Here is a 12,798-nt window from a genome sequence, read left to right as displayed (position 1 = left end):
TATTTCTGTAAGATTTTATTTCCCCAATAGAATCTTTAAGCTTTACATGGTTTTACTTAAAATCACCAAAGTGCCCTACAAAGCCCTTGTCTGCCCCCATGGCCGCTCGGTGAAACTGTTGTAGGGTAACTCAGAGTGCACGATTGTATATATTGATATAACCTGGTGATATTTTAAAACTCCCTGCTTTTCATGGGACTTCTGTAGAGCCCATTTCATAGTTTAACTTACATTACAACTCGCACTGTTATCAGGTCACTATTTTTCACTGTTACATGTGCACCATGTTTACCAGCCTCTGCATCCGATTATCATCCCTCTCGCTGGAGCTTCCATAGGTGGGCTTTGTCTGCAACATCCTGGTGCAGAAAAGCTGTAGTTTCATGCAGCGGGGCTAAAGAGGCTTAACTTGACTAAGATGCATATATCACAAATGGAGGAGGCAGTGTTATTGCTCTGTTTTAATAGACTACATTAGGCCTATTAATCTTTTATATGCACAGAAATTCCTCCGTCCACTTAACAGAGCATTTTACGCACGCGTAAAATGCGCGCAATAAGTTGACGAATAGATTTAGTAGAAGATGACAAAGGTTTATTGAATTGCAGTATAAACAGTCTTTAAAAGTGACTGAACACAGTGAGATGTTTGTATATTATGAGTCGTCTGAACATGAGGAATTATACAGAATGAAGCTTGAATGACAACTATAGAGCCTTTAGGAAAATCTTGCTGACGTCCACTGCCTATGGTCTGTACATTGTAAAGACTCAACAATGCCCACCATTGACACATTTGTACTTTCAGTATGACCCCGTGCATAACAATAACTATTCAATAGTTCAACTGTATATACATTTTTTTTTCAGCAAGACCCTAGACTATTTGTATCCAAGGATCGGGTAGAAATTAACAGTATTATTAACGCCAAATAAAAATGCTCACAATTATTTCTACAGCATCTAGAGGCAATAGTGCAATGGAGAGAAAAAACTACTGGTAAAAACAGCATAAGTTTGCATGAGACCTTACAAAAATAATACATATACGAAAACATTTCTTTAAGTATTTACAGTGACTTTGTCTCTCTGATATTGTCCTTTTACTTCTTTTTTGCTGTTTTGGCTGCCTTCTTTGCTGGTTTTGCCTTGGGCTTGGCTGCCTTCTTTGCTGGTTTTGCCTTGGGCTTGGCTGCCTTGGGCTTCTTAACTGGTGCCTTTTTGGCTTTCGCTGGCGTCGACTTTTTCGCGACCTTTTTCACTTTCTTTGCAGCTGCCTTCTTGGGTTTTTCCGGCGTCTTGGGGACCTTCTTGGGCTTGGCCGCCTTCTTGGGTTTGGAGGGCTTCGCTGCCTTCTTTGGCTTGGCAGTTGCCGCTGCCTTGGTTGGTTTTTTGGAGTCCTCTGGTTTGGTCAGCCTGAAGGAACCGGACGCACCGATACCTTTGGTGTGGCGCAGCATCCCGGATGCCACCAGCCTCTTCAGGGCCAATTTAATCTGCACATCGACGTTGTCGCCCACCTTGTAGTTCTTCTTTACGTACTTCTGGATGGACTGTCGGGACGCTCCACTCCGGCTGGCGTCGTGGACGATTGCCGCTTTAATCATGTCCGAGTACTTGGGATGAGAAGCAGGTTTCTTGGGCTTGGATGCCTTTTTGGCTTTGGCTGGAGCTGCCGACGTCTCTGCCATGGTGACTTTTTTTTCTTTTTGAGTAAGTTGACCAAAGAAAAAAAAAAAAAGTCCTGGAGGTGTAATTTCACCCGACTCAGCTGGTACACCGGAGCGTCAGAAACAGCACAATATAAACCCGGCCACAAATAAAGCTTTCCCCCAGAAAGTCCGAGCTGGTGGACAATGTCTCACTTACTGTTTATATAGAGGAAAAAAAATGTTATAATTGTCTACACAAAGTGGCGCGTCAGTACACCGGATCACTTAAGTGTCTTATTCCACAGGCGCTCCAGTGAGCCTATGAAGCCTTTCTGCGGACGTGATTGAGAACACCAACTGCCAGCAGCTGATCTAGCGGACTCCATGGAACTGGCGTCGTCCCGTTTGTGTTTCTTCATCCTCCAACTCCTGACAAATATAAAAGCTACGGCGGAGAACTGATCCACAAAACATTATGGGCTGATAGCAGGGACATTGGGCTTCCCGGGAACACACTTGTTTTCCTTCATCCGCGCCGGCGAACAACTTTTATTCCAGGAAAACCCGCTGGAAGTAACGCGTGCTGTGAACAATTTTGCACAATTCGCGTTAAATTGACCCAAACAGACGGAACCGGGGACAAAATCATCCAATGCATATCGAAATTGAATCTATGCTCGAGCGGATGCACGCGGTTCGGTCGGTGTCGGATTCCGTTTTTGCTTTTAATACATGGATACATTTTCCCAACTAACACAGTCCGGCCATTGACTTTGAGTGACGTGGTCGAGATTATTTAGTGTTAAACCTGCTATAAATTAAATGTCACAATATCTAAGTTACGGGTGACACTTGGGACGATAATATGGGTTTATATGGGGGGGAATACGGTGGGTGGCTCCGCTGTGTTTGCCGCTTTTTGGACAGAATTGCTTATAACTGTCACTATGGCAGTCGCCACTCGAGCTCCATTGTCAGGAAAGTTGCCAACACCTCCAAAGATCAGGGATTCTGATACCGGATCAGAAAATTGATCACTATATCTCGGATAGGGGTGTAAGTGGCTGCCGTGTGACCAGGTGTGAGTCCAGCTGCTAGGGGGGCTGCAGCCGACACCAAAGTCCTTCAATATAGGGCGCAGTGATGGCTTTCTTTTGTTCAGGAACTGGCGCATCAGACCACAGTCAATAACAGGTTTGACATTTGTCTCTCCTCATTTTTATGAGGGTCTGTGGCGACGCTTCTGAGCAACAAAGACCTCCCAAATAACAAACTTTACTATAATTCTCCTTCTTTATTTCTTATTTTGATATCAGGTCTGTTGTCCCTCCCTGCAACGCCATTTTGATTCCTATATGAAAGTCACAGCCACTGGAGTAGTGCTTTCCCCCGACTTTTGTGGCATGGTTATCAGAGTTATTGGACACTATTATTTTGGATAATAACCAAATTTCTGTCCTCGTCCACATCAGACTCAGTGGTGCAAAACAAGCAGGCAGTTTGTAAGAGAGGTGGTCTTCTACAGTGCAGACTACACTGGGATACTGCCCATTTTAAAGCAATGAAGTGTCCACTGTTGTTCAAATAACATTATACCCCAAGTAGCTTTAGGTCTCACCTGTGTGTTTGTGTATTAGAGACGATAAATAATTTAAATAATCAAAATGAAGTTAAATGTAAGGAGGGGACATATCAGTGGCGCTGTCCACCCATCTCCACCTGTGTCCTTATAGAGAGTTGATGACTGAGTGGTTTGTTTTTTGGTGTGTGTGTGTGTTTTAACAAGAGGGTGGGTGAGTTAGTGAGCAAGGAGGGATTGAGTGAGTGAAAACGAGGAGAGAGAGAGGGAGGGGGGATAGAGTGAAGGAGTGATTTTTTTGCATGTGGCACAGCTGAACTAGAGGGAGGGAGCAGATGAAAGGGTGAGTTCTACTGTATAGCACAAGTGCATAAAAGAGGGAGAGGGAGGGGGGAGATGACAGGGTGAATGGAGCGGGTAAGGAGAGCTTGAATGACTGAGTGAATAAAATATGTGTATGGCGCAAATGAATGAGTGAAGGAGGGGGCGGGAGATAATTAATGCTGTGCGATGCTCATATGGAGACTGTATAAATAACACTGTAATGGCTCTGTGGATATTATAGAGCCTATAAATATGCCTATTGTTTGTCACTCCTATTCGGGGCCATGTGTAGCAGGAATAGCGGCTTGTTTTGGTATTTTTCTGTGTGTGTGTGTGTGTGTGTGTGTGTGTGTGTGTGTGTGTGTTGCGGGGGGGTTACATACAGGGTATTGGGCCCGTTTTTTTTGTCACCGATTGTCCGGAGTGATGTGTTATTGTCTTGTGCCCCGTTTAGGAAGCGGTGGTGAAAAAGCAGCAGCCAAACAGAGACTTCTCCCCCGGTTAGACCACTCCCTTCATCCGCCGACAGAGGGACGTCCTCAACACTGACTGGACCTCCTGAGCACCAACACTCAAACGCACCACCTCAAAGTAATTATCACTATAATGGGATTTTACTACATGAACAGGACATTTTATTAAGCGGCAGTTCCCCCCCCCGGGTCAAAGGCGACTGATAACAGGGGATGATTTATAGTCACCCGATGATTGGTGTTGAATTGTCCCTGCCAGAATTGTACCCTGCTGTGTTTGTTTTTTTTCGATGATTGGTGCGTTTGTGGTGGGCGGAGCTCAAACGATTAGTTGATTAATCAATTGTTTGACGAACAGAGAATTAATTGGCAACTATTTTGATCATTTGTTATGATTTTAAGTGTTTTTTTACCAAACATCTGATGATCCCAGCTCTTCAAACATGAGGATGTGCTGCTTTTCCTTGACTTACATTAAAGTTAATTTAATATCTTTGGATTTTGATCTGTTGGTCGGACTCAACCCTCCCCCCCAAAAAAATGTTTTCACAATTTTATCATGTTTAGACCAAGGGATTAATCAATAAAATGATAAGCAATAATGAAAATAATGGTTTAAAAAAAAAAGGTAAACTGCGCTTTATTTATTTATTTATTTCAAGAGTACAAAAAAATGTCTCAATGGAGTAGTGTTGGTATAAGTGTGATATTCCTTTTGCCATTTTTGGTCTACACACGGTCATTCACTGCTACTGCCCACACACTGAAATCTAGACTCCCAGTTTAATCTTTGCCAATGTCTGAGGTGCAGATGCATTCAGCTTACATAATGCTGATCACAGTGCTGGTTTATTTGTCAGAAGTTGTAGAGAGTCGAGTGGGAGGTATACTACACATACATTTACAGAAGAAAGCCACACCATCAGGTCAGGATTGTTTAAGCGTTGCGTCTCTAAATTTATCTGATGCCAGTTTGTAATTTTAGCTGCCTAAAACCCTCTCAAGTCTCATCCTGCCTCTGGCCCAAAGCATTCTGGGTAACATCACCCACCATTTGACTACTGAGGTCCTCAGTGTGCTCCATATCAGGGCTGTGGATCAGCTGTCAAAAGGTCCAAAACTGTCCAGCACATGATCACATTGTGCTCCGTTAAAAGCATTCTTTCTGCGTTGCTTTGACTGTGTAGTCGTTTACTCTGGCTTCAAAAGTCAGATAAGGTTAAATTAAATCAGATCTTTTTACGTTTACCCAGTTGGCAAAAAAAGAAGTTCTGGAGACAGGTTTTAGATTAGATCAATTCTTTTTCTGTTATGAATCCTCTGGGTTTCTTTACACTTTTAGAATTACATCTCACAAACAATTTTATTGATTCTAAACACATGTTTTGTAAGAATATCCGGTTAATTCTTTATAATCCACATTGTAGTCATTAAACTAAAGTCCCAGAAGATTAGAGCTAAAGCACTTTTTAAGTAAAATGCATTAGATGATTAATATGAATTAGTAATAGGCAGAATGAATACACTTACTACCAATCCTCAAATTTGTTTGCTCATCAGATTTGTTAGTAGGTATCCAAAACAAGCACAGAAAAAGCTCCACAATCACTCAGCTAGTCAATAACAAATCTGCAAAACACTGACTACAATTACACATAAGTTTGATGTCATCTCTAGGCTTGAGATTGGGATTGTGAGCAGTATTGTTTCAAGATTACGTGTATGTAAAACTAATGTTTTCTTTGTTTTTAACAACAGGAGACATTTTAGTAATTTCAGGTGTAGTCCTACATGTGAAAATATGCGGAGGGAAAATCCCATTGATTTATCGTAAAGTAATAGCAAGCAACACTGTTATATTAAAATCTGATTTAATCAATTTGTAAATGAAGATGTAGACATTATGTTGATTCTCTTCCAGTAATGATATTTAGAAGAAGACAGATTTGTTTGTGTAGCTGTTACTCACAGTTACAGTCTCAGAGGACAGTAATCATTATTACAGTTATTTAAATAACATTTATTTAAATAACAGTTGACAAAACAAATGACAGCAGCACCTCAGAAATTGGATGTTTGTTTTCTCATTTTATATTTTTGTTTTAGTTTGAGCAACCACTGTTATTTCCATAGAATACACTAAATGTGTACACTTTACATAAACTTGGTGATATGATGGCAGCATCATTTGCAAGTGACACTGGTGTAACATTAGTTCCTCTGTGTGTGTGTGTGTGTGTGTGTGTGTGTGTGTGTGTGTGTGTGTGTGTGTGTGTGTGTGTGTGTGTGTGTGTTTTCAGGGTTTGACAGTTGTAACAACACTTGGATGTGTGAGCAGGTGTCAGTGGCCAAGTGCTGTGCTGACAGCCGAGCCGATAGAGGCCCACCAGTTGGACCCGCACCAAGGCGCTCTTTGTGAATGTCTTACCATTTCCGCCACAAAACTCACCCTCCCTCATCTCAGTATGTAGAGCAGGTAACTATTCCCACAATGTCAGCTGTCAGACCCCCTCTCACATGACAGGCTCGTTACTGGACGCAGCCTGTCGGAGCACCTGTTGGCTGTCCGTCAAACCAACAGAGATGACTCTAACAGAAGCCATTGTCTCTCACGCTTAAAGATGACACAGCATTTTGGTCCTACAGTTAACAGTGGGGGGGTTTAAACAGAGGTGCTCCACTGAAAGATAATCACTTATTCTGTACGTGTTAATGTTAAAAAAGCAGTTGTAAATCGACCTTTCTGATGCTGTAACACAGTCACACATGTGACATTGACCACAAGCCATCACATCTGATTTGACACTAATAGATTGCAGTTCAAGAATGCTACATTTAGCCCTAATCCTGACTTTAACCCTTGCCCCTTTAATACTTGGAGACTTAGGCCGAGTACAGTAACACAAGCAGCCACAACAGGCTGCCACTAAACCAGAGCCATCTATTATATGTAGAATTCAGTATAAAGATAATTATTTTTTTTAATTGAAACTGTAAAACTGTCGTTTAAATTCAGGCCACAGTAAGAAATTCTGATTTCATGAACAGGCTTTACTTTTGTTAACTTTGTGTTCTGTTACTATGTTCAAACTAAAAATACGAGTTGAGTTAGTTCCCATGTTTACCTTTATGCACATTTGCCAAATATTTAAGAGCAGAGAAAAGTATTTTGCTCCACTCATAATGTATGCTGGTGACTTCTGATCAAAGCTGCTTTTCCAACAGAGGGCAGTAGAAGCTTAAATACAAGTAATTCATTGTGTTATTTGCACTTGATATAAGCTTAGTCTTGGCTTAAATGTGTTAAGCGCCACACAAACTGAGCACATATAATTCCATCAAACAGTTATGTTTGCACCATATTATACAGTAGTAAAAGTATGAACAATATAGTAAATGTAGGCCTTAAAACACTAAGTTATTTTGTTAATATATGGTGTTAAACATGGTCTAAATCAAAGTCCAAGAGTAATGAGCTCTGTTTATTTCCAGTTAACTATATTGGGACCTTGTAATTGGTTTGACAGCACTCCTCGAATACTCTGTGGTTCGTTTATCAGCCAACAGGGCTGCTCTCGGTTTAGGATGCAACTGCAGGTTTAGACACCAGAGGTCTCTCCACACTTAAGCCTTATTGCCGTGACTCCCAAACATATCACAAGGAGCTGCTCGGGAAGCCTGTGCTCAACTCCAACTAGAAGTGGCACTGTGACACGATAATGTCAAAAATAGCGACTGATGTTTGGGAGGCGCCCCTGTCCCCATATGAGATGTGAATATTTCAGAGATGGGGCTGAAAGTGGGGCTCCCCTATGAATTAAAATCATGGCACAGAAATTCTAATAAAAAAAAAAATAAAACATTCATTCTTTTCACTCTTCCGTTCTCATTTTTAATTCTCTCCCCCTTTTCAACCTCCTCCCTCTAACTCTCTCCTTCCCATTCCTTGCTTCTTCTGTTTTATGTCCCAGAGAGATCTTCTAAGTGGAGCAGTTAGGACTAAAACTGTGTCATTCAGTGACCTGATTCATTTTTCTGCCGTTTTTCATCATGTGGGTGATTCCCTCTATTGCACAATCACTGCTGCTTGACATTCTGCGGCTCAAGTGTGAAGCACCATCTATTTTCATTTACACGACTAGTCAAGCCTAACAGGTTCCAGAAATCCCGCGGAACAACTTGTCTTCTTAATTTATAGAAGATTAGGTCAGCTAAGAGAACAAACAAGCAGCACTGTAAGGCTGTGAAACCTGAACGACGACAACAGTGTTAAGCATTTATGAGCACTATCATGTGATTGAACTTTCATTCCCTCTTCTGTTGAGCTTTCGGATGTATAGCTCTTCTCCTGTAGTTTCTCTCTTGTCTTTTAGCTGTTTAAACTTACATTTTTTCATTCTCTCTTCCTGCTTCAGGGTAGAGGACGGCAGAAGTATTTCCCAGTATGTACCAAACAGTGCTCCACCTCACTTCGATGTCCACACAGAAACATCCTGAGAAACCAGTGTGGCTGTTTGCTGTTGGTCCACCTCGAAAACAAGTTTAACATAACAAGATTAAGATTTCATCAGGTAATTTCTTCTTGCTTTCTCCAACACAACTTCTGGCCTCAGAAGGGAGAATCTAGCTGAATATAAGCTTCACAAAAGCCCACCATGTATAGTTTCTAGTAGCAGTATGCCAATCCATTTATGACTTAATGCATAAGGAATTGTTTGATTGATTGGTTTATTTTAATATTTTTCACAAAATAGTGCTTACAAAGACACTAGACAGCAAAAACAACGTAGATGATCACATGACAGATCATATCAGTTCCACAAATCCAAAAAGAAAACATTTCTAAAGATCTTCTACATTTCCTTTCTGTCTTCGTCCATAAATCCAAAAATAAGCCAAATAAACCCTCTCATTAAAAAGACAACACAACCTATCACCTTTAGACGACCAGAACAAATCAGTATGCTGAATTGAATGTTTTCAACTAGGTAGCTCTACATGGGGCAATGAAATACAAAAGGAAATTCATCATGAACAACACCAGCATCACATAAAAACATAAAAACCCCGCTCTTCAGGAATACCTCTTAATTGAACACACGAGGACCTCTGCTAGCTGTATTGTATATAATGTATGTTTGCTGGGTAATCACTTCAAACTTATTGTTATCTGTTATTATATAAAGACAAATATAACAACAATATATGCATTTAATAGTACAGTGTCTGATCTAAAAAGAACGCTGGAAACAGTGACTAGTTAAATTTAATTAAGGTTGCCAGATTAAATTTTTAGAGAATTTCTTTGAAGAAGACATATGACAGTTACCAGTTTTATAACTCCCTGATGTTGTGATATTGCAGTCTTGTGCACTCTTTTGTCAGTGCTGAAATTGACATTGCAATAACAGTCTAAATTGAATACACCACAGAGCCTTATTTTGTTGACGTCTACAAGTGTAAACTGAGCACCGGGCTGAATTTCTTCTGGTTGGTGCAACCCTTCCTGAGACTGTAACGTTGGAGGAGCTCATTGCGCACATAGACAAATCCCTACAGTTTGCATGCACACACAGTACGACTGCTTTATAAATCAGCGTACATGCGCCCCTCATGCTTAAAACCCTGGCATAGCCTGTGTATAATTAAGACTCACTGATTTCAGGCCTGTAAGGCATGCATTTATAGCTCCCTCTTACCATCCGTTTCACAGACAGAAGCAACTATCCACACAGACACACACCGGTAAATAAACACCTGCCTTATGGACCTCGAGGTCATTAAGCTGGGGAGGAAGAGTGCAGACTGGAGGTCTAATTAATGCGCCTTTCTGCCTCCCTGAAAGGCCTTGTTATTCTCTCCCCACTCTTTCACATAGAGGCTAGACCAGCGTTTTGTCTGCTGCTCTCAGGCCTTGTTAAAGGAGCAGGCTGCCTGGGTTCGTCCTGCCGTCTGCGTCCATCCACCAGCGGTGAATAGAACATGAAGGGTTTAGTCAGGCTCATGAGAGACCATTCAGTTAGGGACGCTTCAGGCACCAGAGACTGTATTTCACTAGAGGCTTATCTCGCTCTGTCAGTCATCTGGATAATGTCACTTGGTGGTAATGGAAACAATGTTACTGGCATGACCCTTGGTGGAGCTGTGAGCCCAGTTGGCATCTTGTTTATATATTTGGAATGCTGTTTACCCGCCTCTAGTGCCATTTTTAATACATCAAGGTCATTTGTGCATTTTCATAGACACTATGTGATTGAATATATAATATTGACTTTCTTTATAACAAAGCCAAGACTGTGTTTTTCATACAGCACATACTCTGTCAGTCATAATGCTAGACACGGGGGGGGGGGTTTCTTGAGAGGGTTTTCTGCTTTATTTTCTTTATGCAATGGATTTTTTTAGTTCATGGTACTTGTCTATTATTGTTTGATGGGAGTCCTTTTGAGGTTACCAAGGCAACGGTTGAATCCGGTTTCATTTTGGCTGTTCTTTAAATCCATCTTACTTATTGCAGTTTGCACATCCTCCAGCAGTGACCTTTATAATTAGATTTGTCTTATTCATGCTCACAACTACAGAGCGTTGGAGACAAATTAATTCTGAACATTGATTAGTAGTTGAACAAAGAACCCCATGGAGTGACTTCAGTGCTTCCTCGCAGAGAAGGGAATCCTATCGTTGCTATAGACTTGGACAGTCATTATTAAGGTTTTGTTTAAACAAGAGTGTGTCAGATGGGCATAATGGAAGGTGACAAAGGGAAAGTCTGGGAGCTCTGCCATGTTCAAGGTGGCCTAGGCCCAATCCATTAGGACAAATACAGCAGTTAGCTGTGGCTTCATATAGTCAGCAGCTTAAGTATGAGCCAATAAAGCACAAGACACATTGCTGTAATGAGTAGGTCCAGATATTTTTTACATTTTTCTCACATTAAGAAGGATTTATAAGCCATTCCGTCTATAAGAAAGTCCAAACATCTGGTGCAATTATGGTACTTAAACAGACAGAGGCACTGTTTGTCACCAAGCCAGAGGCTGAGTTACACTGTTGGTGGTTAATCTTATAGGAGACAGTGCAAGAAACACCCCTGCTTCAACCACGACGAAAGCCGGAGTCGTTGTCGGAGGTTGTGACCCGATGATGACTTTAGCTTCAGCTACAATCGGATCCAGGTCATTTAAGACTGTTTCACTTTTTTTTATGAGTTAAGATTTACGTCCCCTTGGTGCTTCCTCCCCCCTCATCGCCATTGTCCTGAGGAGGAGGGGTCACTGCGGATTTGTGCAGAAAGAAAACTCCTTTTAAAGGGGATTTCAATAAAATCAAGTGCAGCCACTGTCTGCCGCCCACATGAAGTTCCTTTTCATCATTTGTATGTTCTGACCCTCTTGCTCTGCGCACTGCATGCTAGTCTCTTTATTATGCATCAGATTAACATAAAAAGAGCCTTTGTTCGGGTATTACTTATAATGAACTTTTATATTAAGGATTCTGGTCTTCCGTTATTGTCATAGTTGTATCCATCATTTGAGCTCACTGGAGCTCAAGTCAGTGAGCCATCCAAACAGTTTAATTCAATTTTATGTTTGTGCATGTGTGTGTCAGGGTGGGAGCATGCTTGATTGTGCAGCAGTGCATACAGTGTGCTCATATGCCAGTGCTTATAATTAGCACAGAGTTGTAAATGGTTGCAGAGCAGTCTATAGTTTTCTTGGGGGCCATCAGTGCCATTAATATCACAAGTAGTTTTATATTGCCTATATTGCATTCATCTCCTTTGTCTTCTGTAACCCTAAAATTAACAAAATCATCAAATTGTTGGCATTTCACCATATGCTTGTCTATTAGTAGCTTTTGTGTTGTTTACAGTGTGTGGGTTGGTGTAGTGGTGGTGGTGGTGGTTGGGGGGGGGGTCTGTGCTAGTAGTAAGTGCAAAGCCGCAGTGGAGCCCATCCCCTGCTCCCTCCCTGAGACGCCTTACTTGTAGTGAGGAGAGGAGCCGCAGCCCATGGCCACTCCTTCTCCTTCTTCGATTGGAAGAGAGAGGCCACCTCCCTCCCCTGCCTCATTGGTATGCAGGCAGCGCAGTGTGTGTATGAGGAGAGGGAAGAGAGGGAGAGAGAGGTAGCAGTCAGTGCAATGGGATAGAGGAGAGCGAGGAGGAGGAGGAGAGTGAATGAGAGCTGCTGGATCTGCCTTGCCTGCGTGCCTGCCTGTCGTCTGCTGAAGCTGGGTTTACTGCCGCGCCATGCTGCACTGGCACTGAGCAGAGTCACGGTCCATTTGCACCACTGTCCGCACTCTCAGCACCAGCACGGAGCCACACAGCACCGGTTCTTACTCCGGCGACACCACCAGCATCAATACCAGGGGCACAGCTCACCAAGCTTTCTCCATCATCAAGGGGGGGACGCAGCAGCTACAATTTAGGCACCAGCTGCTACCTCAACCACATCCCCCTCCACCTTATCCCATCCTTACAAACACCACCACTCTTCTCTTTCTCCTCCCTATGCCCTTGTCCTCGGCGGCTCCTCTCACCTCCCTGGCCAGTATATGGATAGAAGCTCCCTGTTTCAGCTCATACAAGAGCAGGTAAGCAAGCAGCGGCAGAGGTTTCTATGGTTACGGGCTCCTGGCCACCTCGCCGTCTATCCAGGGACTGAGACGTGGAGGCTGGGGGTGAGAGCTTATGTTAGGATAGATAGCAGGGGCTGTTTGCACGGGCGAAATAAGCGTGAGACGACACAACGGATGTAAGCATCAT

The 12,798-nt window shown here is 42.4% G+C and overlaps 2 protein-coding genes across 7 annotated transcripts in view; one reads left to right on the top strand and one right to left on the bottom strand.

Annotated features, from left to right (window-relative positions):
* Positions 1-573: 573 nt before the first annotated feature.
* LOC127373762 (histone H1.0-B) lies at positions 574-1,941 on the bottom strand. Its single transcript, XM_051418508.1, has one exon. The coding sequence runs from the start codon at positions 1,689-1,691 to the stop codon at positions 1,104-1,106; it is 588 nt and encodes a 195-aa protein (XP_051274468.1). The 5' UTR covers positions 1,692-1,941; the 3' UTR covers positions 574-1,103.
* Positions 1,942-2,041: 100 nt separating this feature from the next.
* rhbdl1 (rhomboid, veinlet-like 1 (Drosophila)) overlaps positions 2,042-12,798 on the top strand; it is a 52,985-nt gene continuing 42,228 nt past the window's right edge. For 2 of the 6 annotated variants that reach the window (XM_051418501.1, XM_051418506.1), the window contains exons 1-4: positions 2,042-2,846; positions 4,010-4,146; positions 6,329-6,504; positions 8,444-8,599. In XM_051418501.1, the coding sequence (XP_051274461.1) occupies positions 6,448-6,504; positions 8,444-8,599 (213 nt within the window). In that variant the 5' untranslated portion in view covers positions 2,042-2,846; positions 4,010-4,146; positions 6,329-6,447. Of the gene's footprint in view, positions 2,847-2,870; positions 3,575-3,892; positions 4,147-6,328; positions 6,505-8,443; positions 8,600-12,136; positions 12,627-12,798 lie in introns of those variants that run through there. The other 4 variants (XM_051418503.1, XM_051418504.1, XM_051418502.1 and 1 more) reach the window with 4 other exon arrangements.

Source organism: Dicentrarchus labrax, unplaced genomic scaffold (genome assembly GCF_905237075.1).
Source record: "Dicentrarchus labrax unplaced genomic scaffold, dlabrax2021, whole genome shotgun sequence".
In the NCBI taxonomy this organism is placed as follows: Eukaryota; Metazoa; Chordata; class Actinopteri; family Moronidae; genus Dicentrarchus; species Dicentrarchus labrax.
Note: the sequence above shows the minus strand (reverse complement) of the source record. Positions and strands in the feature narration are given on the sequence as shown.

What these genes read in the sequence shown, in the direction of transcription:
- LOC127373762 (XM_051418508.1), bottom strand. Translation starts at nt 1,691, where the DNA reads ATGGCAGAGACGTCGGCAGCTCCAGCCAAAGCCAAAAAGGCATCCAAG.